Source organism: Coregonus lavaretus, assembly GCF_964263955.1.
Source record: "Coregonus lavaretus genome assembly, chromosome: 8".
NCBI classification, from domain to species: Eukaryota; Metazoa; Chordata; class Actinopteri; order Salmoniformes; family Salmonidae; genus Coregonus; species Coregonus lavaretus.
The window spans coordinates 13,743,991-13,770,833 of NC_139995.1; the positions used below are offsets into that span (position 1 = coordinate 13,743,991).

The following is a 26,843-nucleotide window of genomic DNA, read 5'->3' on the forward strand; positions in this document are numbered from 1 at the left end:
CTCTGAGATGTCTCTAGTAATTGCTCTATTTTCTCTGTTTGTTGTTGATAAAAGCATCTGTCAGACTCTGGATGCCCACGTAATATTCTACAGCAGTGTAGATTGATATGGATGATGGAGGGGGTCAGCTGTGATGCTATTACAGTATCCACCACCACATTAGTCATTCTCATTCCTCCCACATGTATCCTTTGGTTCAGGCAGGAAGAGGTGGTGGTTTTAATTTGAACCCCCCTCTCAACCCTGCCTGGGAACCATCGGGCTGCACAGCTGTACACTGAAAATCCTGAGGAACATTGAAACATTTAAATAGAAAATTATGCAAAGCTAACCATTCACCTGCTGTGAGTCTATGTGAGAGTTCGCCTGAGGAGAAACCACAACCTTGTCAAGCCTGTTCTCATATTTTCCAAGGGTTTCTGCCAGTACTACACTTCCTGGCATCTTTGTAACTTTGTGAGAAGGCAAACCTGTATATCAGTTCATTCTTCACTCATTCCTGTCAATGCCCTCTGGACCGGTTGTTAGAAAGCATTCTGAGGCAACAACTTCCTCAGTCCACCTTATCAATCCCTTCTAAGATCTTAAATACTTTAACTTAAACCTTGTATATCTGCCCTAATAAGTCATCTGTCAGAGACCTGGGATAAGCCTTGTTGCTTAACTCTACACTTTATCTCCAAGCTATCAGTATCAGTATCGCTATCAGTATCCTGACGATGAGCAGAATGGGTTACATTCATTACATTCAGGGGATGGTCTTAAGTTGGGAGGGTAACATAACATAACATAACCTCAGACAGCGTACTATCTTACAAAAGTTTAGGACTGTGGCTTTTTGGAAGAAGAGCTGATCCAAGGTCAGTCAGACAGTAAGCAGAGCACCTCTCGGAGGTGAGGGCCACGCCCTCCAGGAAGTCGTGGCGTCCCGTCTCGTTGAGACGCTCCTGCAGGATGCCGACGCCCTCCTTGACGTCACGCAGCTGCTGGCTGAAGCGCTGGATCTTGTGCTCGATGTCGGAGAGCGTGCGCGCTGTGTCCGTCTCCAGCTCCTCCAGCATGGCCTTCTGGCGCTCTCGCAGGAACCGCTGCAGACGTTCAAATGCCTCGCCGATGGTTGCACGCAGGCCCTTGGCCGACGACTGGAATGAGAGCGAGAGAGAGATAACAGAGAGATGAGAGGTTGTTTATTTAGGATGTGAAGGTTGTGCGCCAAGCATTAAACACATCAATAGAAAACGTGTATCTAATCAAGTGCCTTTCTGTCACTCTTAGTTGGATGAAAGTCAGCCACCCTTATAAACCTTCTATCACCTAGCCTAACGATTATGTAAATGTGAACTCATTGATTTAATAAAATCTGGCTAACATAGTCAAAGGCCGGGCTTCTAAGGACATCAAAACCTCATCTGCTGTTATAGATCATCCAACACTCAGTAACTCCAATTCAAAATGTGCTATCATAAGAACAGCCTATGCAGATAGCATTTGGAGTTAAACAGGGCAAAGCTCAGTGGGAGGTTGGGACAGTGGAAGAGTGTGCTGTTGCAATGGTGGCGCTGCTTGTGAGATGGAGAGCATGTTTTAAGAGGCTGATGCTGTGGGGTCGACTGGGGGTTGACTAGCTGTGTGTTTAAGGCAACATTTACAAGGCCTGCGGATAGTCAGATAAACGGATGCTATTATAGAGAGAGCAGGGCTGTTGATGAGGGGAAAAGGAGCAGAAGCTGAGGAGAGGAGAGAGTTGGGTGAATATATTTATAGTGTAGCGGAAATTAATCACCTCCAATGCTAACAGCAGTAGCAGCATAGACACAGAACAAAGAGAGGAGATCTATATGCTCAGTTCAGTAACAACTGGAGAGGGAGCAGCTTCTCACTCAGGGCTTCTGTCCGTCTGTACAAAGGAAACATTATCTTTGTCGGACATTCTAAGCTCTGTTGTAGTTAGGGTTGCAAAGCTGCCGGTAATTTACCAAAGTTACCAGAATCTTCAGTAATTTTGGTAATTAACTGAAAATCTATGTCATTATATCATAACTTTGGTAATATATTTACATTTTAGTCATTTAGCAGATGCTCTTATCCAGAGCGACTTACAGGAGCAATTAGGGTTAAGTGCCTTGCTCAAGGGCACCGACAGATTTTTCACCTAATCGGCTCGGGGATTAGAACCAGCGACCTTTCGGTTACTGGCACAATGCTCTTAACCACTAAGCTACCTGCCGCCCCGCTACCTGAATAATACTTTTTTTTAAAGTATAGTATATAGTATTCTTTTTTTTTTTTATTGTGATCAACATTTTATTTTTATTTCACATTATACAGTACACAATGCAGGATCACGTTACAAATATTAACCGATATAGTATTCATTTTGTTATATCTGTGTCTATATTGTCAATGAGTTTCTAATAGATAAACCATAAGGTTCAAGAGAAAATTGCCTAATTAATGAAAAAAGCATCTAATCAACAATGGCATTATTTTTTATTACCTCCGCAACTCATCCAACTATTGACTTCTCACAACTACCACCAGTTTGACGCCAAAACATTGACATAGTAAAATAAATGTGTGTAATTTTTTAAAATGAAAATAAAAGATATTTCATGCTGAAACCCTCATATTTCAGTCCTTGACTAATAATGTTCTATACTATGTATTGGACCCCAGGAAGAATAGCTGATGCTTTTGCAGCTAATGGAGATCCTAATAAATACCAAAATACAAAATATTAAACACCAATGGTATTCACTAAATTGATGGTTTATATTTAGGATAATGCTTTACAGCTGTCATCAATTTTTTTAATTATAAAATCATCTTATTTAAAGAGGGCCATAGATACATACAGACACCTGTGATCATCTGAAGTACCATAGAAGGCTACTAGATGTCTTGTGATAAATTACATAAAATCCTTGAAAGACACCAAAGTTCTGGTAGTTTACTGGTAAACTAGTTCTAGTAGTCTCTGGGTCGTTCCACAAAGAGAGTGCCTTTTGCGTCCCTTTGATATTTTAAGTAGAAATTGTGCACCAATATTGATTTTTAAATGAAAATTATGCACTTTGACTGTGCACCCTTTGTGACTGACTTAACCACATTTCTCCAAGTTTTCACCATCACTAGCTAGGTTTCCATCCAATTGGCGACAGATTTTCATGTGAATATTCAAAAATCTTATCAGGCGAACCCCCACGGGCCTGGGAATCAGACGTCGTCTGCTCTTCAGACGGGGAAGGGGACGTCCCTAAACACATGGTCCCAGGGCTGGAACTAAACTAGAGCACCATAACCAATATAAACCAATTAACTGACAAACAGCAGTGTTAAGGGACATTAAAGAGTCACACCAAAAACAACGGTAATGGCAGCCTCACACCACCCTGCTCAAAGTTTCCCGTTTCAGCACCTTCATGTTGCCGGTGAGAGAGGAGAGAGGGGTAGAGAGGATTATGGGTGTTTTGAGTGTTTGATCCTACTAATCAATTCTCCTTTGGTTTCTGTGTGAGGTCAAGCAGGAAGGCCAGAATAGCAATTCATGGTCATTAACCTAAATGCATCTGTGAGACAGAGAGATCGATTTATGGCCCTCTTCCAGGCAACGCACATCACTTCGGACAAATGACGCAAACCTAATGAGATGGGCTGATTTACAATGGAGACCTCCAGCTGGCAGTCAGCTGGAGTTGATGGCAGTGGAAGCAGGCAGGTCTGCCTCTCTTGGCCAAAGCCAGGGTAAAGTAAAGTCATGCATTGCAGAACTCAAGCAGACAGGACAAAACAGGACAGGAAGACGGGAGGGCGCTGGCTTGCATGGCATGCCAGTGGACAGCCAGCATGTAAACAGCAGGAAGAACGATGCACCCCAAATGACAAATACCGCTGACGGCACAAACCCTATCTGTCAGAGAGTCCTCCCTCTCCGACAGCTACAGCTCAAAGACGCTTAAGGGGGAGAGATGAGACAGAAGGAAAAGGAGAGGAGAAGCTGTTGTATCGACTGGATGCGCTGGCTCTGCTGGTTAAAACAAGGTGTCGAGATTAAAGAGATGCTCAATGAACCAATTTGCTGTTTGGATTCTCACTGTCAGTTGTAGGAGAAACGGAGGTAGAGAGAAAGATAGAATGAGAGAGACAGGACACACTGGTGATTTACCTTGGTATCTAATAGGTCAAAAGGCTCTCTATACTTTGGTCTAAGTGGATTTGTGTGCTTGGTGTGTGTTACCTCGGTCTCAGTGAGTAGAGAAGTGTGTGTTACCTCGGTCTCAGTGAGTAGAGAAGTGTGTGTTACCTCGGTCTCAGTGAGTAGAGAAGTGTGTGTTACCTCGGTCTCAGTGAGTAGAGAAGTGTGTGTTACCTCGGTCTCAGTGAGTAGAGAAGTGTGTGTTACCTCGGTCTCAGTGAGTAGAGAAGTGTGTGTTACCTCGGTCTCAGTGAGTAGAGAAGTGTGTGTTACCTCGGTCTCAGTGAGTAGAGAAGTGTGTGTTACCTCGGTCTCAGTGAGTAGAGAAGTGTGTGTTACCTCGGTCTCAGTGAGTAGAGAAGTGTGTGTTACCTCGGTCTCAGTGAGTAGAGAAGTGTGTGTTACCTCAGTCTCAGTGAGTAGAGAAGTGTGTGTTACCTCGGTCTCAGTGAGTAGAGAAGTGTGTGTTACCTCGGTCTCAGTGAGTAGAGAAGTGTGTGTTACCTCAGTCTCAGTGAGTAGAGAAGTGTGTGTTACCTCGGTCTCAGTGAGTAATAGTATGTGGGCTGTGTTACCTTGGTCTCAGTGAGTAGAGAAGTGTGTGTTACCTTGGTCTCAGTGAGTAATAGTATGTGGGCTGTGTTACCTTGGTCTCAGTGAGTAGAGAAGTGTGTGTTACCTTGGTCTCAGTGAGTAATAGTATGTGGGCTGTGTTACCTTGGTCTCAGTGAGTAGAGAAGTATGTGTTACCTTGGTCTCAGTGAGTAATAGTATGTGGGCTGTGTTACCTTGGTCTCAGTGAGTAGAGAAGTGTGTGTTACCTTGGTCTCAGTGAGTAATAGTATGTGGGTTGTGTTACCTTGGTCTCAGTGAGTAATAGTATGTGGGCTGTGTTACCTTGGTCTCAGTGAGTAGAGAAGTGTGTGTTACCTTGGTCTCAGTGAGTAATAGTATGTGGGCTGTGTTACCTTGGTCTCAGTGAGTAGAGAAGTGTGTGTTACCTTGGTCTCAGTGAGTAATAGTATGTGGGTTGTGTTACTTTGGTCTCAGTGAGTAATAGTATGTGGGCTGTGTTACCTTGGTCTCAGTGAGTAGAGAAGTGTGTGTTACCTTGGTCTCAGTGAGTAATAGTATGTGGGCTGTGTTACCTTGGTCTCAGTGAGTAGAGAAGTGTGTGTTACCTTGGTCTCAGTGAGTAATAGTATGTGGGCTGTGTTACCTTGGTCTCAGTGAGTAGAGAAGTGTGTGTTACCTTGGTCTCAGTGAGTAATAGTATGTGGGTTGTGTTACCTTGGTCTCAGTGAGTAATAGTATGTGGGTTTTGTTACCTTGGTCTCAGTGAGTAATAGTATGTGGGTTGTGTTACCTTGGTCTCAGTGAGTAATAGTATGTGGGCTGTGTTACCTTGGTCTCAGTGAGTAGAGAAGTGTGTGTTACCTTGGTCTCAGTGAGTAGAGAAGTGTGTGTTACCTTGGTCTCAGTGAGTAATAGTATGTGGGTTGTGTTACCTTGGTCTCAGTGAGTAATAGTATGTGGGTTTTGTTACCTTGGTCTCAGTGAGTAATAGTATGTGGGTTGTGTTACCTTGGTCTCAGTGAGTAATAGTATGTGGGCTGTGTTACCTTGGTCTCAGTGAGTAGAGAAGTGTGTGTTACCTTGGTCTCAGTGAGTAATAGTATGTGGGCTGTGTTACCTTGGTCTCAGTGAGTAATAGTATGTGGGTTGTGTTACCTTGGTCTCAGTGAGTAATAGTATGTGGGCTGTGTTACCTTGGTCTCAGTGAGTAGAGAAGTGTGTGTTACCTTGGTCTCAGTGAGTAATAGTATGTGGGTTGTGTTACCTTGGTCTCAGTGAGTAATAGTATGTGGGTTGTGTTACCTTGGTCTCAGTGAGTAATAGTATGTGGGCTGTGTTACCTTGGTCTCAGTGAGTAATAGTATGTGGGCTGTGTTACCTTGGTCTCAGTGAGTAATAGTATGTGGGCTGTGTTACCTTGGTCTCAGTGAGTAATAGTATGTGGGTTGTGTTACCTTGGTCTCAGTGAGTAATAGTATGTGGGTTTTGTTACCTTGGTCTCAGTGAGTAATAGTATGTGGGTTTTGTTACCTTGGTCTCAGTGAGTAATAGTATGTGGGTTGTGTTACCTTGGTCTCAGTGAGTAATAGTATGTGGGCTGTGTTACCTTGGTCTCAGTGAGTAATAGTATGTGGGCTGTGTTACCTTGGTCTCAGTGAGTTGTCTCTGCAGTAGCTGCAGGGCCTCTGTGTGTCCCTTCTCACTGTCCCGCAGAGTGGCCAGCTGCTCCTTCATCTCCCTCTGCAACACAACAACAACATATTAGCAACCACTGACTAGAGACACACACATACAGCATTGTTCCTAGTTTACTAACGAGGTGAATTACTGATTTACTGGAGCACAAATTTAATCAAGTTCCTCTGTTGAATGAAATTGGTGCATAACATTAGATTAAGTCTGTTGATTTGATGTTGACCAATTGTCCTACAGCAACATAGGGCACCATTCCTTTCCTTCCACTTGCTGTTGGGAAAAACGTCAAACTAAGGTCAACTCAAGGTTGTCGTCAGACTTCTACTTCTGTCTCAGCCTCAGTGGGAGGTTCAGGTATCTCAGAGACGACCTCCTCCTAACGGCCTAAAAGCCTTTTATGACTTATTGATTAAAGAAGGCTGTATTAGAATAACCTTCTACGGTCCTGAACACCGGGACAGCAGGTCTACACAGAGGGCAAGCCAGGCTGAGGAGAGGAATCGGGGGGGGGGGAGATCGAGAGAGAACTGGGTCTGAGGAAAGGAGGTCTCCAGAGAGGGTTCTGTCAGAGAGAAAGTGGGTCTCGTCTCCTCCAGGGCACTCCCTCCATGGCAGAACCGGGCCGTCTCTCTTTCTCCCTCTAATCCACCTCCAAGTTTCATCAGACAGAAGGAGGACACCAGGCAGTGGAGCTGGAGCTGCTGTCTCCAACAGGCAGCACAGGGCTATACAGAGGTCCCCTGAGCCCAGCCCACCGCAGACACACAGTGAACAAAATCCATTTATCAGACAGAGGCAGATCCTCATCTGACTGAAGATCCTTAGTGCCAGAAGAGGAGCAGGACTTCAGGTGCAGGGCTTGAGAATGTGTTCAATGTCATGCTGCCTGTGAAGGTTATAGTTAAGCTCTTCTCCAGTCCCAATAGCCAGAGGGATAACATAAGTCTAAATGGGATTGACAGTAAAGCAGGATAGACGGGGTCATTACAACAGCTGTTATTTATTTGCTTCTGCGGAAAGTACTCCGCAGTACTGGAAAATTGCTTCCTGTTGACTATATCAAGTCAAATAGCCAAGCCAACAACACTCTTCAAATTCAGTTCTCTGCTCTTTGGCACAGAAACAGGCCAGGCAGCCACTCCATGTAATTTGGTTTACGATGTGTTGACGGAACAAGCCCATGTCCTTAATAAGCTACAAAATAAATGTGAAACAGACAAATATGTGTAGTTTCTATACAGTTTTGAACAGAGCCTATTCAAGGACCTGGACTAAGGAAAACAATCTCCCAGTGCTGTGAACAGAGCCTCCCAGACAGAACGTGGCTTTACATTTTAATGATAAGAAGACTGCAGTAGGATCATCAGCAGGTTCCATTTCTCTCAGGGCCAGCTCCAGCAGGATCATCAGCAGGTTCCATTTCTCTCAGGGCCAGCTCCAGCCTGCAGTAGGATCATCAGCAGGTTCCATTTCTCTCAGGGCCAGCTCCAGCCTGCAGTAGGATCATCAGCAGGTTCCATTTCTCTCAGGGCCAGCTCCAGCCTGCAGTAGGATCATCAGCAGGTTCCATTTCTCTCAGGGCCAGCTCCAGCCTGCAGTAGGATCATCAGCAGGTTCCATTTCTCTCAGGGCCAGCTCCAGCCTGCAGTAGGATCATCAGCAGGTTCCATTTCTCTCAGGGCCAGCTCCAGCCTGCAGTAGGATCAGCAGGTTCCATTTCTCTCAGGGCCAGCTCCAGCCTGCAGTAGGATCAGCAGGTTCCATTTCTCTCAGGGCCAGCTCCAGCCTGCAGTAGGTCAGAGGGCACACTCCTCTCCCAGGCTGAGGACCAATCCTGAGAGAGGGGGAGTGCCGTTTATACAGGCCTCTCCACTTCCAGGGCCCTCGTTCTGTTGTCTGACTGCTGACAAGTTGACTTTAATCCAGTGTAATTGGAACTGAACTTGTTCTGTGAGGTAGCAAGCCGATCAGCGTATAGGCCTATAGCATTGAACATTTCAGAATCATCTTGATCCAAGATACTAAGAGAGAGAGGCAACACTGTCTGATGCTGTTTGAAAATCCAGTCTGTCGGTCTCCTCTACGGAGACAACCCTAGACTCTCCCCTGTCCATCTCAGCAGGCGGACCAAACGTGACGTTTCCCCCCGGATGCCGAATGGCAGGGAACTGGGTCGCGGCTGGTTGGCCGATTATTAACACATTTCCTAAACACGCACAGGGGCTTCATACATTTCCCCAAACATTCCTCCCAGCTGAAGGCCTTATTAAATACGGCAGAGCCTTGCTCAGGAGCTAAATAGGGTTATTGGCTTCCAACAGGCTCCCTGCACTGACAAAGACAGGAACAAAAACAGCCCCAGTCCTATCATGAATAATGAGCTGCTCATAGGATGCCGAGCTGAACACGTCCTCTGGATACACACAGAAACACACACAGCTTACTTGGGATTTCATTGCATTCACTAAAGTAAAGCCAAGAAACTTCCACTAAAGTTGTGAAAGTCCACACAGAGGAAAACAGCATTGTGATTTAGGCCTAGTGAGCTTAGATTAATACAGTTGAAGTCGGAAGTTTACATAGACCTTAGCCAAATACATTTAAACTCAGTTTTTCACAATTCCTGACATTTAATCCTAGTAAAAATTCCCTGTCTTAGGTCAGTTAGGATCACCACTTTATTTTAATGTGAAATGTCAGAATAATAGTAGAGAGAATGATTTATTTCAGCTTTTATTTCTTTCATCACATTCCCAGTGGGTCAAATAGTATTTGGTAGCATTGCCTTTAAATTGTTTAAACTGGGTCAAACGTTTCGGGTAGCCTTCCACAAGCTTCCCACAATAAATTGGGTGAATTTTGGCCCATTCCTCCTGACAGAGCTGGTGTAACTGAGTCAGGTTTAAAAATATATATACAGTGGGGAAAAAAAGTATTTAGTCAGCCACCAATTGTGCAAGTTCTCCCACTTAAAAAGATGAGAGAGGCCTGTAATTGTCATCATAGGTACACGTCAACTATGATAGACAAAATGAGAAAAAAAAATCCAGAAAATCACATTGTAGGATTTTTTATGAATTTATTGGCAAATGATGGTGGAAAATAAGTATTTGGTCAATAACAAAAGTTTCTCAATACTTTGTTATATACCCTTTGTTGGCAATGACACAGGTCAAACGTTTTCTGTAAGTCTTCACAAGGTTTTCACACACTGTTGCTTGTATTTTGGCCCATTCCTCCATGCAGATCTCCTCTAGAGCAGTGATGTTTTGGGGCTGTCGCTGGGCAACACAGACTTTCAACTCCCTCCAAAGATTTTCTATGGGGTTGAGATCTGGAGACTGGCTAGGCCACTCCAGGACCTTGAAATGCTTCTTACGAAGCCACTCCTTTGTTGCCCGGGCGGTGTGTTTGGGATCATTGTCATGCTGAAAGACCCAGCCACGTTTGATCTTCAATGCCCTTGCTGATGGAAGGAGGTTTTCACTCAAAATCTCACGATACATGGCCCCATTCATTCTTTCCTTTACACGGATCAGTCGTCCTGGTCCCTTTGCAGAAAAACAGCCCAAAAGCATGATGTTTCCACCCCCATGCTTCACAGTAGGTATGGTGTTCTTTGGATGCAACTCAGCATTCTTTGTCCTCCAAACATGACGAGTTGAGTTTTTACCAAAAAGTTATATTTTGGTTTCATCTGACCATATGACATTCTCCCAATCCTCTTCTGGATCATCCAAATGCACTTCAGACGGGCCTGGACATGTACTGGCTTAAGCAGGGGGACACGTCTCTTACTGCAGGATTTGAGTCCCTGGCGGCGTGGTGTGTTACTGATGGTAGGCTTTGTTACTTTGGTCCCAGCTCTCTGCAGGTCATTCATTAGGTCCCCCCGTGTGGTTCTGGGATTTTTGCTCACCGTTCTTGTGATCATTTTGACCCCACGGGGTGAGATCTTGCGTGGAGCCCCAGATTGAGGGAGATTATCAGTGGTCTTGTATGTCTTCCATTTCCTAATAATTGCTCCCACAGTTGATTTCTTCAAACCAAGCTGCTTACCTATTGCAGATTCAGTCTTCCCAGCCTGGTGCAAGTCTACAATTTTGTTTCTGGTGTCCTTTGACAGCTCTTTGGTCTTGGCCATAGTGGAGTTTGGAGTGTGACTGTTTGAGGTTGTGGACAGGTGTCTTTTATACTGATAACAAGTTCAAACAGGTGCCATTAATACAGGTAACGAGTGGAGGACAGAGGAGCCTCTTAAAGAAGAAGTTACAGGTCTGTGAGAGCCAGAAATCTTGCTTGTTTGTAGGTGACCAAATACTTATTTTCCACCATAATTTGCAAATAAATTCATTAAAAATCCTACAATGGGATTTTCTGGATTTTTTTTTCTCAATTTGTCTGTCATAGTTGACGTGTACCTATGATGAAAATTACAGGCCTCTCTCATCTTTTTAAGTGGGAGAACTTGCACAATTGGTGGCTGACTAAATACTTTTTTCCCCCACTGTATATATATATATAACCATTATTTATCTAGGCAAGTCAGTTAAGAACTAATTCTTATTTACAATGACGGCCTACACCGGCCAAACCCGGACGACGCTGGGCCAATTGTGCGCCGCCCTATGGGACTACCAATCACGGCCGGTTGTGATACAGCCTGGAATCGAACCAGGGGGTCTGTAGTGACGCCTCAAGCACTGAGATGCAGTGCCATAGACCGCTGCGCCACTCGGGAGGTTTGTAGGCCTCCTTGCTCGCACACGCTTTTTCAGTTCTGCCCGCATATTTTCTATAGGATTGAGGTCAGGGCTTTGTGATGGCCACTCCAATACCTTGACTTTGTTGTCCTTAAGCCATTTTGCCACAACTTTGGAAGTATGCTTGGGGTCATTGTCCATTTGGAAGACCCATTTGCGACCAAGCTTTAACTTCCTGACTGATGTCTTGAGATGTTGCTTCAATATAGTGGGGAGAACAAGTATTTGATACACTGCCGATTTTGCAGGTTTTCCTACTTACAAAGCATGTAGAGGTCTGTAATTTTTATCATAGGTACACTTCAACTGTGAGAGACGGAATCTAAAATCAAAAATCCAGAAAATCACGTTGTATGATTTTTAAGTAATTCATTTGCATTTTATTGCATGACATAAGTATTTGATACATCAGAAAAGCAGAACTTAATATTTGGTACAGAAACCTTTGGTTGCAATTACAGAGATCATACATTTCCTGTAGGTCTTGACCAGGTTTGCACACACTGCAGCAGGGATTTTGGCCCACTTCTCCATACAGACCTTCTCCACATCCTTCAGGTTTCAGGGCTGTCGCTGGGCAATACGGACTTTCAGCTCCCTCCAAAAATTTTCTATTGGGTTCAGGTCTGGAGACTGGCTAGGCCACTCCAGGACCTTGAGATGCTTCTTATGGAGCCACTCCTTAGTTGCTCTGGCTGTGTGTTTTGGGTCGTTGTCATGCTGGAAGACCCAGCCGCGACCCATCTTCAATGCTCTTACTGAGGGAAGGAGGTTGTTGGCCAAGATCTCGCGATACATGGCCCCATCCATCCTCACCTCAATACGGTGCAGTCGTCCTGTCCCCTTTGCAGAAAAGCATCCCCAAATAATGATGTTTCCACCTCCATGCTTCACGGTTGGGATGGTGTTCTTGGGGTTGTACTCATCCTTCTTCTTCCTCCAAACACGGCGAGTGGAGTTTAGACCAAAAAGCTCTATTTTTGTCTCATCAGACCACACCTTCTCCCATTCCTCCTCTGGATCATCCAGATGGTCATTGGTAAACTTCAGACGGGCCTGTGTGTTACTAATGGTTTTCTTTGAGACTGTGGTCCCAGCTCTCTTCAGGTCATTGACCAGGTCCTGCCGTGTAGTTCTGGGCTGATCCCTCACCTTCCTCATGATCATTGATGCCCCACGAGGTGAGATCTTGCATGGAGCCCCAGACCGAGGGTGATTGACCGTCATCTTGAACTTCTTCCATTTTCTAATAATTGCGCCAACAGTTGTTGTCTTCTCACCAAGCTGCTTGCCTATTGTCCTGTAGCCCATCCCAGCCTTGTGCAGGTCTACAATTGTATCCCTGATGTCCTTACACAGCTCTCTGGTCTTGGCCATTGTGGAGAGGTTGGAGTCTGTTTGATTGAGTGTGTGGACAGGTGTCTTTTATACAGATAACGAGTTCAAACAGGTGCAGTTAATACAGGTAATGAGTGGAGAACAGGAGGGCTTCTTAAAGAAAAACTAACAGGTCTGTGAGAGCCGGAATTCTTACTGGTTGGTAGGTGATCAAATACTTATGTCATGCAATAAAATGCAAATTAATTACTTAAAAATCATACAATGTGATTTTCTGGATTTTTGTTTTAGATTCCGTCTCTCACAGTTGAAGTGTACCTATGATAAAAATTACAGACTACATGCTTTTTAAGTAGGAAAACCTGCAAAATCGGCAGTGTATCAAATACTTGTTCTCCCCACTGTATATATACAGGCCTGGAATAGGTGAGTCACAGGGGCGAGGAGAAACTATGAGTCATGTGTCATCAGCACAGATCTTCCTTGAAGGAGAAAGAAAACACAGTAGTTTGTCTTCTTGGCTGCTTTCACCGTGAGGGAGCGTTTGTACACAGGAGGACAGCAAGTAGTGATGGGGGGAAAAAATTATACAGTTACATACACTATATATACAAAAGTATGTGGACACCCCTTCAAATTCGTGGATTTGGCCATTTCAGCCACACCAGTTGCTGACAGGTGTATAAAATCGAGTACACAGCCATGCAATGTCAATAGACAAACATTGGCAGTAGAATGGCCCATACTGAAGAGCTCAGTGACTTTCAACGTGGCACCGTCATAGGATGCCACCTTTCCAACAAGTCAGTTCGCCCTGCTAGAGCTGCCCCGTCAACTGTAAGTGCTGTTATTGTGAAGTGGAATGACTAGGAGCAACAACGGCTCAGCCACAAAGTGGTAGGCCACACAAGCTCACAGAACGGGACCGCCGAGTGCTGAAGCACGTAGCGCGTAAAAATAATCTGTCCTTGGTTGCAACACTCACTACCTAGTTCCAAACTGCCTCTGGAAGCAACGTCAGCACAATAACTGTTTGTTGGGAGCTTCATGAAATGGGTTTCCATGGCCGAGCAGCCGCACACAAGCCTAAGATCACCATGCGCAATTCCAAGTGTCGGCTGGAGTGGTGTAAACCTTGCCGCCATTGGACTCTGGAGCAGTGGAAATGCATTTTCTGGAGTGATGAATCCCGCTTCACCATCTGGCAGTCCGACAGACAAATCTGGGTTTGGCGGATGCCAGGAGAACGCTACCTGCCCCAATGCTTAGTGCCAACTGTAAAGTTTGGTGGAGGAGGAATAATGGTCTGGGGCAGTTTTTCATGGTTCAGGCCCCTTAGTTCCAGTGAAGGGAAATCTTAATGCTACAGCATACAATGACATTCTAGACGATTCTGTGCTTCCAACTTTGTGGCATCAGTTTGGGGAAGGCCCTTTCCTGTTTCAGCATGACAATACACCCGTGCACAGAAATGGTTTGTCGAGATTGGTGTGGAAGAACTTGACTGGCCTGCACAGAGCCCTGACCTCAACCCCATCGGACACCTTTGGGATGAATTGGAACGCTGATTGCGAGTCAGGCCTAATCGCCAAACATCAGTGCCCGAACTCACTAATTATCTTGTGGCTGAATGGAAGCAAGTCCCTGCAGCAATAATCATACATCTAGTGGAAAGCCTTCCCAGAAGAGTGTTATAGCAGCAAAGGGGGAATAACTCCGTATTAATGCCCATGATTTTGGAATGAGATGTTCGACGAGCAGGTGTCCACATACTTCTGGTCATGTAGTGTATCAGGAAATTAATTTTTGCGCTAGTCCTTGTCCCTGCACCAAAACTCCAGTATTTTTCCTTTATAGCTTGTTCTACATCTTCATTTTAATTGTGAGCCAATTTGTTTTCAGCACTTTTATTTTCATGACTGATCAAAACTTGTTTTCTCATGGCTCTCTCGTCCCTCTGCAGCAGACATGGTGAGCAATATATAGAATCGTGAGAATCGCAATACATATAGTATCGGCACCTACAGTGAGGGAAAAAAGTATTTGATCCCCCCTGCTGATTTTGTACGTTTGCCCACTGACAAAAACATGATCAGTCTATAATTTTAATGGTAGGTTTATTTGAACAGTGAGAGACAGAATAACAACAAAATCTAGAAAAACGTATGTCAAAAATGTTATAAATTGATTTGCATTTTAATGAGGGAAATACGTATTTGACCCCTCTGCAAAACATTACTTAGTACTTGGTGGCAAAACCGTTGTTGGCAATCAGAGGTCAGATGTTTCTTGTAGTTGCACACATCTCAGGAGGGATTTTGTTCCACTCCTCTTTGCAGATCTTCTCCAAGTCATTAAGGTTTCGAGGTTGACGTTTGGCAACTCGAACCTTCAGCTCCCTCCACAGATTTTCTATGGGATTAAGGTCTGGAGACTGGCTAGGCCACTCCAGGACCTTAATGTGCTTCTTCTTGAGCCACTCCTTTGTTGCCTTGGCCGTGTGTTTTGGGTCATTGTCATCCTGGAATACCCATCCACGACCCATTTTCAATGCCCTGGCTGAGGGAAGGAGGTTCTCACCCAAGATTTGACGGTACATGGCCCCGTCCATCGTCCCTTTGATGCGGTGAAGTTGTCCTGTCCCCTTAGCAGAAAAACACCCCCAAAGCATAATGTTTCCACCTCCATGTTTGACGGTGGGGATGGTGTTCTTGGGGTCATAGGCAGCATTCCTCCTCCTTCAAACACAGCGAGTTGAGTTGATGCCAAAGAGCTCGATTTTGGTCTCATCTGACCACAACACTTTCACCCAGTTCTCCTCTGAATCATTCAGATGTTCATTGGCAAACTTCAGACGGGCATGTATATGTGCTTTCTTGAGCAGGGGGACCTTGCGGGCGCTGCAGGATTTCAGTTCTTCACGGCGTAGTGTGTTACCAATTGTTTTCTTGGTGCCTATGGTCCCAGCTGCCTTGAGATCATTGACAAGATCCTCCTGTGTAGTTCTGGGCTGATTCCTCACCGTTCTCATGATCATTGCAACTCCACAAGGTGAGATCTTGAATGGAGCCCCAGGCCGAGGGAGATTGACAGTTATTTTGCGTTTCTTCCATTTGCGAATAATCGCACCAACTGTTGTCACCTTCTCACCAAGCTGCTTGGCGATGGTCTTGTAGCCCATTCCAGCCTTGTGTAGGTCTACAATCTTGTCCCTGACATCTTTGGAGAGCTCTTTGGTCTTGGCCATGGTGGAGAGTTTGGAATCTGATTGATTGCTTCTGTGGACAGGTGTCTTTTATACAGGTAACAAGCTGAGATTAGGAGCACTCCCTTTAAGAGTGTGCTCTAATCTCAGCTCGTTACCTGTATAAAAGACACCTGGGAGCCAGAAATCTTTCTAATTGAGAGGGGGTCAAATAATTATTTCCCTCATTAAAATGCAAATCAATTTATAAATTTTTTGACATTCTGTCTCTCACTGTTCAAATAACCCTACCATTAAAATTATAGACTGATCATTTCTTTGTCAGTGGGCAAACGTACAAAATCAGCAGGGGATCAAATACTTTTTTCCCTCACTGTATCGTGAGGTCCCTGGCAATCCCCAGCCCTAACAGCAAGTGTGTCAGACTGAAAAGTATTGATTTCTGCACCTCTTCTACACCCAGGGAGGGGATTCAGGAATCCATAACCAATATAGCATATGGAACAGATCGAATCTGGTGTGTCTAACACCTTTGGTAATGTAGCCACAATCTAAGTGACAGAGCAATATACATTTTTGTACACTGCGGTTTTAGGATCACAACCATGATTTGACTCCATGTGAAGAGGCTCTAGATTGATTGCTTCAACGGTAGTTTTGATCAGTTTAGGTAGTAAGATGCAGGTAGTTTGAATCAGTTGTCGGGGAAAGAGGCTGTTTATTATCATTGACACGGCTGTCTGCACTGTCTGGCAGTTCTCTGCTGAAGCAACCGGTTATCCTCTGAATGTTTGCCAACACCCCCCTGATCAATTCTTCAGCTCTCTGCCAACAAGACAGGTTCCCCCCCAGCCCTTACATATTCCTGCCAGGGTCCTTCTCTGTGATCATTAACATACAGCTCTATAAGGAGAGGCAGCGACATGAACTTTTCAATTTACATTACATCCTTGCCTTAGCTTTCATTGTGGCTAGCAACGTGACATTCTTGCTCTGCAGCTGCAAATGTACCGTAAATATCAGTATCACAGTAGCTACTAACTAGCCAGCAAGCTTGCAAACTATAGAGTACCACAGTATGAGTCATAATACCCATAAAACCTACCGGTCAAACAGGGAAATGGTTCCACCATTGGTTTTTCCACCATTCATTTTTCCCATAGGGGATTTTAGAAACACTTCAAATAAGGGATGTGTTTCATGTAGGCTTACCCTGGCATGACGTTTTGATAACCGTGTAAATCGCTCTAGGACAAGGTGACTTTTATCAATATATTTAAAAAAAATGAAAACGTTAATTAGCTGCTAATGTGGCTATCATAAAGTACTACAAATGCCATGATCTGGACGAGACTGCCGAATCGAGACAAAGGTAAGAATCTCTGGATTAACTATCTAATGTTAGCTAAATGTAGTAATGAATAAATTGTCTAAATGTCTTTAAATGGACAATTCTGTGATCTGTCTTGTGCAAGTTTTAAATTGACACAATACCTGTTAGCAAAGGTGTCAGCTAGAGATGACGTGCAGGAGCTTGCAGGGATTTGTAGTTTTGCAAGATGTCTACGTTGATGCCAATTAGCATTTTTCGAATCTGAGAGTAAATAGAGCTGAATATATTGATAAAAGTCACCTTGTCCAAGAGAGATTTACATGGTTATCAAAACGTCACCGCAGGAAACACAGCCCTTATTTGAAGTGTTTCAAAAATCCCCTATGGGAAAAATTAATGGTGGAAAAACAATTGGAACCATTTCCCTGTTTGACCGCTAGGTTTTATGGGTATTATGACACCTCCACTGTGGGGCTTTATTCAACAATGCGAGCAACTTTTCCTCTAAAACATATTAGCTACACTCTTGAGTAATACAACCAAACCACATTACACTCTTGAATAATACAACAATTCAGCTAGCTAGCAGTAACATCAGCATATCAATATACGAATATAAATGTACAGTTTCAGCTTATTAAAGTTACCTTAGAACAAACCAGGCTTCATTTTATGAGGTAAATGCAAAATTGCAATTGCGACTGAAAACATTGATAATTTCCCTGGTGAGTTGATCAGCTTCTTGCCTGGAGAAAAAACACAGTTGAGTTTCCCTTTCCACTGCGACAATTTTAGAATGTAACAGGCTTTTACTGCAATTTCAGATGAAAACTCAATAAAACAAGTCCCAAATATAATACAAAATGTCTATACATTTCAACCGTTTCAAAAACATTGCTCTGCTATTAGTATTTTTACTGTATGAATGTTGGGCTCAACAAGACAATTCTGTTTACACTGCCCTACTTAGGAGGGAAACTGTCGGGCGAGTGCCGTGCGTGACCTCCAGAGGTAGCGTTCGAGACGTGAGAAATACGCAAGTTTACATTACAGTAATGTCTCTCGAGAATCGATACCTCTTGAGAATCTCTGGAAATTCTCCTTAATTCTCGTCAATGAGAATAGACCCTATAACACCATTCCTGGAAGCCTCACTAATAGCCATCTTTAAACTCTGCTGCCCTTACATTGCAGCTCTGCTCCCATGTTCAAACACTAAGCCCTTCAACATTGTGTAATCTCTTTCCATAACATTGTGTGTCCCTTCATTAACATGAGTCAGTTTCTGAGGAGGGAACTCTTGGTAAGGTTTAGCTACCCTCATGTGTTTCTTGTAGTTGAAGGAGGATAGGCTAGATGTGGAGCAGGCTCGGAACATTCATCATTTACATGACTTGCCCTACATTCTAACCACTGGAGAAAGCAAGCATCACCACTTCCTCTCTTTCCTTTGAACTCTCCATAGCCACACAAAGGCTTCTTAACAGCTTCTACCCTCAAGCCATAAGACTCCTGAACAGCTAATCAAATGGCTACCCAGACTTTTTTGCATTGTTGTGTGTGTGTGTGTGTGTGTGTGTGTGTGTGTGTGTGTGTGTGTGTGTGTGTGTGTGTGTGTGTGTGTGTGTGTGTGTGTGTGTGTGTGTGTGTGTGTGTGTGTGTGTGTGTGTGTGTGTGTGTGTGTGTGTGTGTGTGTGTGTGTGTGTGTGTGTGTGTGTGCACGCGCGATGTTGTTCAGCAAGCCAAATTATGTTGGGCTTCATTGTCTGGTGGTAATCTCGTTAGTGGGCATATCATTCAGTAGCGAGAGCTGGGCAGTGAGCCGGTCACAGCAGCCACTAAATGACTCCTCAGACACAGGTCAGCCAGCCCGGTTATCTCTCCAATCTCCCATATGACTGCTAGAAATGACCCGACCACTGGGCCCTCCACCTCCTCTGAGGGTGGAGACAGAACAGAGGAGGAGGAAGGTCCAGGTCTGTGTGTGTATGATACTGTCGCCATCGCTGTCTGTGCATCTCAGCCTGGCCTAGTCACAGTCATATACACAATGACAGACAGTGCTGTCTGTCTATCAAAGCCAGTAGGTTACATGGGGTGGATGTTTCCTCAAGCCCAGTCTGCCCAGTCAGCTGGCTGCTGCAGCCTGGATGCTGCTGCTCTGCTGTTTAGACTGAGTGGAAAATGAGGACCTGGGACTTTAGGCACAGCTTGAGCACATTTGGATGTTCCCGAAAAACGCTGTGGCCTGACACAGTATGTTGGTGAGAGCAGTGATGCCAACTTAGCAATTTTGTTGCTAGATTTAGCAACTTTTCAGACTACCCTGGCAACTTTATTTTCAAACAGCACCTTGCAACAAATGTAGCTACTTCTAAAAATATATTTGGAACTTTTAGCAACTTTTGAAAAGTAACTCAAACGCTAAAATGCACGCATCTTCCCTCTAAAATGACACAAAACCGATTTTCTCTGTCACACACTCGGTCACAACACACGTGCCTGGCTGCAAAAGTGCATTGTGAGTGACGTCAGCAGCAGGTGCTCAGCTCGTGCACAGGCAGCAACAGGCCAGCCAAGCAGCACAACAACCTGGAGAGAGCTGGAGAGAGATGCCTAGCGCAAACATCATTATTCGACTTAAGTTGCTTGTTCAATAAGATAGCATATATACCTTGTTATTAGCTTGTACCTCTAATTGTTGATCAGTTAGGTAGCATGTTAACTAACTACCAATACACTGCTTAAAACTATACATTGTTCAGAATGTGTAGGTTTACTAGTTAATAAGAAAATAAATAAAATGTAATTGTTCAATAATGTGTAATTGTTCAATAATTCAATGTGTTGTGTTTAAAAATAAAAATATCTGATCATATAAAATGTTGTGTTTATGACTTTTACAAATAAAAATATGTGATAATAAACAAACAAATCTAAACTAACAAATGTCAAATCATATTTGTCGCTGAGATGGCCAGTCAATTTGAGTAACGTTATTGTGTATTCTACATGATGACGCAGTTTTACGTTATTACGTAATGACGTCATCACACAATGACATCACAACGTCATTTAGCAACAAATCGACCTGCCTCTAGCAACTTCCCCTGAAAATTAGTTGGCAACACTGGGTGAGAGTTGTGTGACTGCTTACTCCAGAGGCAGTGGGGGTGTATTGGCAGCAACCAGACAATTGGCAACCAGACTGTTGGCAACCTTTGGCATGGGGGCAGCCAGTTCCATACTCTTTATGAGGCACAACTGTTGGCTGATCTCAGATTTACCATTTTTAATAGCTACTTACAAATCGTGAATAAAAACGCTCTTCATATTTTTATGATTTGGTTTGGCCCATTCTGTTGCACTGTAGCTAGCCTCCTTGATCATTTCTAAGAATAATGAGTTAGGAATTAAGAAATCCTGAAATCATTCCCTCCCTTACAGATCATGGAAATAGCTCATCAAAAGAACATAATGGGATTGACAGATTGTGAAACTGATAGTCTGTAATGGTCTCCTCCTCACGTCTTCAATCACCTACTCTGTCAGGGACTTGAGGGTGTGTCTTTTCGCTGTCAGTGGAGCAGTGGATGGTTCGTACTCTGTGAAGGCATGGCAACCCCAGCCTGCATCAATGGTCCCCATGTTATCCGGGCCAATCAGCTGACGAGGTTGGGCCTGCTGTGTTGAGCCTTTACTTACTCTGATGCACTGTACACCGAAACTTTTGTACTTTTTCCGATACTAGAACTTGTGTTACTTTCGGTACTTCTGTCAAATGCATCTCATGTTGTCTACTAATTGAGAGAGGATCAAGTCTGTCTATCAGCGTAGACGATGTCCCCTTATAGCGCGAGAGCATCGTGCCTGCTCCACTTACTCACTGCTAGTTCTAGCCTGTCCCACTGCACACATTGGTGGTATGGACTGCATCAGAACTTATGCCGCACAGAAGTTAACACTGAATAATGCAAAACGCATGTAGAAATGTTGAAACTGTTAGCAAAACAATGTCCATTACGGGCTAGAACATTTACAATGCAAGAAGATACTGGTAGCTTCCAGCTTTGTAGGCTAACTTTCCTTGCTAGTTTACAGCTGAAGCTAACATCAATTCACTACCATAGTACGTTGTTTGTGATAAAATGCAAACCATAACGCAAAATATTGCTGATTTCAAAGCAGATTGTCACCAAAAACGTTATTCCTTCACTTCATCTCCCCCGCCTCACGTCTCTCCCAGTCAAGACCACCTTTGCCTGACGACTCAAACTGAATTCCTCCGCTGTTCTTCAATCCGACTGCCACCTTTGAAATCGTTTGTGGTGACGTCAAAATGACGGGTGTTGTATATAACAAAGTAATCAGGGATTAGATCATCTCTAACCAGAGTATCAAAGCCAATGACTCATTTTCAAAACAGCGCTTTGCCCACGTGTGTTCTGGCTATGGCCCAACCCATCGGTTTCTGGGACCAATCTGAGCGGTTAGAATGTGTTTGCGTTCTAGAAAATCGACAGGGAGGTACTCAGATCTAGACTCACTGCGGAGAAGGACGTCAGTGGGCGTGGCGTAGCGTTGGCCAGAGCAAGGAGTTAGGGTAGCCAGGCAAAGATCATCTTTGCTCGAGCCTCAAACTGAGCGTGTGTGTGAATGAAGTCATTGGTCTTAGAAACAGCGCAGACTTTTATAAAAGAGGAGATTGTTTCTTCTGTGCAAATGTTGATCAGTACAAAAAAATATGTCCCAAATGGAAGGGAAACAGATTGTTTTTCATCTGTAGCCCCACTGTATTGTAAATAGGCCTAGGCTACATCTTGACTTACCCAGTTTATCAATAGACTAGAGATTTACCATTCAAATAATTATTACCATCATGTTTTAACCATGTTAGATTGGTTAAAAAAAATTTGATTGTATAATTGTTTCAATAATGCATACATTCACAAATCAAAAATTCCAAATGTGATGCTATTGAACTAAAAATATCTGTCTGGATCAAGTGCCATTCTGATGCCTTATTTTCTTACCCTTGGTATAGTGATGTATGGAGTATCGTGATGTATGGAGTATCGTGATAGTATGGATTATCGTGATAGTATGGATTATCGTGATAGTATGGAGTATCGTGATACTAAACCTGGTATCAGTATCAAAGTCAAAATTCTGGTATTGTGACAACACTACTACATACTGTGTCTGGGGACCAATGTTCTGTACGGCAGCAGACAAGACGCCACCGGCTATTTAGAACTGACCACTGTGGTGTCCTTCCGTCACCACCACCTTTACCCATATCCAAAATATTGTATTTATTTTTTCTCCTTATCAAATGCTTTTTTTAGAATGGACCATGTTGTTGAATTGTATTGTAATGTATTGATTGTCTTCCTTGAAAAAGAGACTCCGGGTCTCAATGGGCTTTTCCTGGTTAAATAAAGGTTCAATATTTTCTTTTTTATCTATAATTTCAGACCTCACTGTATGAAGGCAGACAAAAAAACTGCAGTGTAGCGCAAATTAGCTTTGTACATTACGTAATAACTGAAATGCATTAGTGGTGCTCATAAATCAGTGTTCCAATTATTTCCAAAGACAGGGTCATTAGTAGCAGCGACTCAGAGCTATATTTGTGTTGTGTTCCACCCACCAACGCAAAAAAACAATTACACCAAACAAATGCACGTATGAAGAGAACAAGCTTAGGTTTTCAAGAAAGCGCCACTGATATTTCAGATGGGATGTTGAGTGACTTGAGGAGGAGCCCTAAGGAACACAGCATCCTGAGTCTCACAGCTCCTTGACCAGGGGGATTATCACCAATACCAAATATAACCATGTCATCTTAAAAAAAGCTTCTTAGGATTAGGCAAGGGCTCTGATAGTCAGCATGTTGTTAATTTAAAACGATGTATCCAGTATGTGTAACAGACACAAATCTCCATCGGGAACATCCTGTCATTACATGCTACGTGCAGACTGACTACAGAGATAACAAACACATTGGTTTAGCTTCTCTAACTTGGCTGCCCTGGACGCAGCTGCGTACCGTCGTCTCTCTGTTGCTGGCTGGCTTTACCATTTTATTGCTTTCCAGCATTTCTACTTCATGTAAACCCACTAGCGTGTGTGGACTTGTGCACACACACATAAACAAGCAAACATTCATTTGAGCTCACACAGTCTCAGAGTATCCAGATATACTCTGTAGCTCCCAGTCCATCGATTCACTTTCCATCTAGTCAATAAATACAGGGGTGAACCAGGCCATACCACAATGCTGAATGTTTGGTCGAAGGGATGCCCTGACTTTAGCTTCAAATGTACACTGATCAAAAACAGGTCAAAGTGGCCACTGGCTGGGCAGAGACTCTGCAGTAGTGTAGTGGCCCGTCTGTGGTATGGACCGCTCCATCTGAGAGCAAACTGGCCTGGGGGTGCAGAGTGGAGTTGAACGCAATGAAGGCAATACGGAGAGATGGGAGAGGACAGTGTCACTGCAGTGATTAGTCCCATACAGTGCCCAGACCAGACCAGAACCAATAACAGGAACACACTCTGGACAACAAAGAGATGGGAGAAACTTAGGTCTAGTTTAAGAACAACCAGTCTAGCATCCACACTCAGCTTCCTCCATCTCCTCTCCTTCCAGAGCTGCTTTAATATTCATCTTGGCTTCACACCTCATTAATAATCCAGCGAGGAATTGAAGGAACTGTAGGGCTCACTGTAGGTTCACTTGACATCATTCTCATTACAAGCCCAGGGGTCGGAATAGGGAGACATCATTCTCATTACAAGCCCAGGGGTCGGAATAGGGAGAGATAAGGAAGAGGATATGGGGGATTTCCCTGGTGCACCTGCAAGCCTGCCGGAGCCGTTCCCTCTCTCATTTTACTGCATCTGGACTGAGGGGTAAAAGACACCCGAGTCACTGAGTCAACAGCAATAATAGAACATGTAAACATCTAGGCTAGTACACGGCAGGCAACAGCACAATACCAACATCACCATGCAGGCTTTCCCCCCACTCCTGGAGCACCATTAGAGTGGAGGGGTTGGGCTGTGAGGCTGTGGAGCAGTAATGAGGACTCCTATCAACAGCACGTCTAATTAAATCATCTGGAGCTAATCATGGACACAGGGAATTACAGGAGATTATGGCCCAGACTAGCCCTGGCCCCTGAACAATGGCCTGTAATCTGGGCTGCTAAATCCCAAACTAAACCAGGAACGCACAGCTCAGAGCCTCAGGGCTGGGCAGGGGGGTCTGCAACTGTCACACACACACACACACTATGCAGCTCAATACTAATTACATTGTAGAAATGCTTACCACTCAGGCTGCACTAAAGAGAACTAAAGGAGGGCTAGCTATAAGCTACTACGGCCTTCCTAGTAGCACACTAAACTATCATTTAATATAAACTCTTTGCACTCAGATTATGTGGTTGTCACAAATGATCAAATAATCTCCATGTAAAACAGATTTCCTTGCGGATGTGTACAGCAACATCGTGTTAGGAAGAGGTGATTTCCCTGCTGAATTACACTGACTGGTGTACACAGGGCTGAAGGTAAGACCTTACGGTACCTTAAGCTGTCAAAGTTAGGAGACAGCACTTCCCCTTTCATAGCCAGGCAGACGTGACCTGCAAATCCTCCTCCTGCTCCTCTCCTCTCTCCTGCACACACACACCCCTCCCCAGGCAGTCTGGCAGCAGCCCTGCCCTACAGGGCCAACAGGGACAGGGTGGGACCAGCACAGACTGACTACAACCAACTAGGCTATATCAACATCATTACAAATAACTTATCCTAAGGTATTCCACTGCCACAGTATCAACTAGTAAATTGGCAGAAATGGGCCTATATAAACCTAATTTCATTGGCCTTTGACTTCCTGCGTTCTTAGACATTTGACAGCTTCTAGCAAAAGAGGGAGTGAGTTGGGCTGTAATAGAACAGACGCAGGGACCTAAGAATGCCCACCAGAGAAAAAGGAACAGCCAGCCAACCAGTCAACAAACAGTGGAGACTAGTGAGAGCTCATGAGTCCCCTCCTTCAGTGTAAAAAAAATGCAAATCTCCTACTAAGTCAATACAAAACTAGCAACCTACTGCAACAGCTGCAACATCCCGGTATGAGGATGTTAGGTCTGTATACATCGAAGAGGACATGACCGTTCTGCCTTTCCCATGGCTCTGTTTCCGCATGAACGCAACCGCTCTCTCTCTCTCCCTCTCTCGCTCTCTGCACTGCCACACTGACTGACCGCCAATCCACTCACACTCATTTGTTCGTGAGCTAGAAGATGAAAGAAAGCGGTCAGGCTCTGGGAACCACCTTTCTCAGAAGAGTTAGATAACGAGCTATGTAATAAAGCACATATCGTATGAATGAGGAGAAAAATAAGGACGGGATAGAGAGAGCGAAAAAGTAAAGGAGATAGAGCGCTGGAGGGGACTGGGTCAGGACACGGGAGAATTGGTAGCCATGGGTGCCCTTGAAACTGCCTGACTCATTACTGCAGCAATGGCCCTGTGTGTGGAAAAGGAGCTCAGAGAGCGCCGACAGAGTGAGAGAGACAGAGAGAGCCCTGGTTAACCCCTGGAGGGCCAATTCAAAGGCCCACATGCTCCTCTCTTTCCACTGCTTCAAATACAAGACAGTGGAGCAGATAAGGGGAAAATGTTAACACATTGTCATGCTTAACCTCCGTGTTCTGGACCAGATAAGGATGAAATGATAACTAGGGATATGGCAGGTCTTATGGAGAGTGGAATACAGGAGCTCCCTTTAACTGACAGACCTTGCTGAAGGTTCAGCACCGCGGTGCAGCCATAGACACCTACACTCACAGCATAGAGAATCAGGGAGCCATGGGAGACTTTCCTAAAGCAAACCGATGTGCTACACCTCTACCACAGCCTCCGGCCCATTCCGAAAAAGATTGTCTCTGGAGCTCAGTTAGTCTCCAAACACATCCCTGTATGCATGAGTAACCAGAGGCTACGGAACACTTTTCCTCTTGTCTGGGTTTCCTATCACCTGTCTGTCTAATGACAAGCGGAGCAGAAAGAGATCCATGTCCCTGGGGCCACTGGAAAGCAGGCAGAGGCTCTCTCTAACCCCAAACTCTCCTGTCCCAGTCCCAGTCCGCTGTGCTGTTTGGCTACCTGACAAACCTTTTGTTTTTTACTTTTAATAACCGTTTAATAAAAACTCTGCATTTAACACATTTACCAATGTCTTAGTATTGTCCTTGTTCGATTTTTTCATTCAACTTTTCACGCTGGATGCTTTATCTGGACATGGTTCTGCAGGACCTTCACCAGATGGAAAAGCTTAGTAGTAGCATTAACGCTATGCCATCTAATTGTAATCGCTGTACTCATAATATGCACGAGAACTATTGCCTTATGGTGAGGATAGCCGAGTTGCAAGCCCAGCTTCAAATGCAATCGTTAGACAAGGGCAATTTAAGTGTAGGAAAGGATGAAACAGCGTCTGTCACCAGTAAGTACAAATAGTAGTATAAATCCCCTTGCATAGTCCCCGCAGCCGGCCACTTTTCTCAAGGCTTCTGGAAAGAAATGCTTTCAACCGGTTCTCCACATTAAGCAACGAGTCGGAGTCAGAGGCCGAGCCTTCTCAGGACTCTCCTCCACCCGTTACTGGGTCTGAGCCGCCGAAGCCTCCCACCATTAGCTCTGACAAATTGAAAACCCTAG

At 44.3% G+C, this 26,843-nt stretch overlaps 1 protein-coding gene across 2 annotated transcripts in view; it reads right to left on the reverse strand.

The window, feature by feature from the left end:
* The window catches only part of trim62.1 (tripartite motif containing 62, tandem duplicate 1), a 55,929-nt gene that overhangs the window by 8,631 nt on the left and 20,455 nt on the right, over positions 1-26,843 (reverse strand). Inside the window, exons 3-4 of one of the 2 annotated variants that reach the window (XM_084167333.1) lie at positions 6,416-6,511; positions 886-1,142 (exon numbers count right to left, since the gene is read on the reverse strand). In XM_084167333.1, coding sequence (XP_084023459.1) covers positions 886-1,142; positions 6,416-6,511 — 353 coding nt within the window. Of the gene's footprint in view, positions 1-816; positions 1,143-6,415; positions 6,512-26,843 lie in introns of both variants that reach the window. The other variant, XM_084167332.1, reaches the window with a different exon arrangement.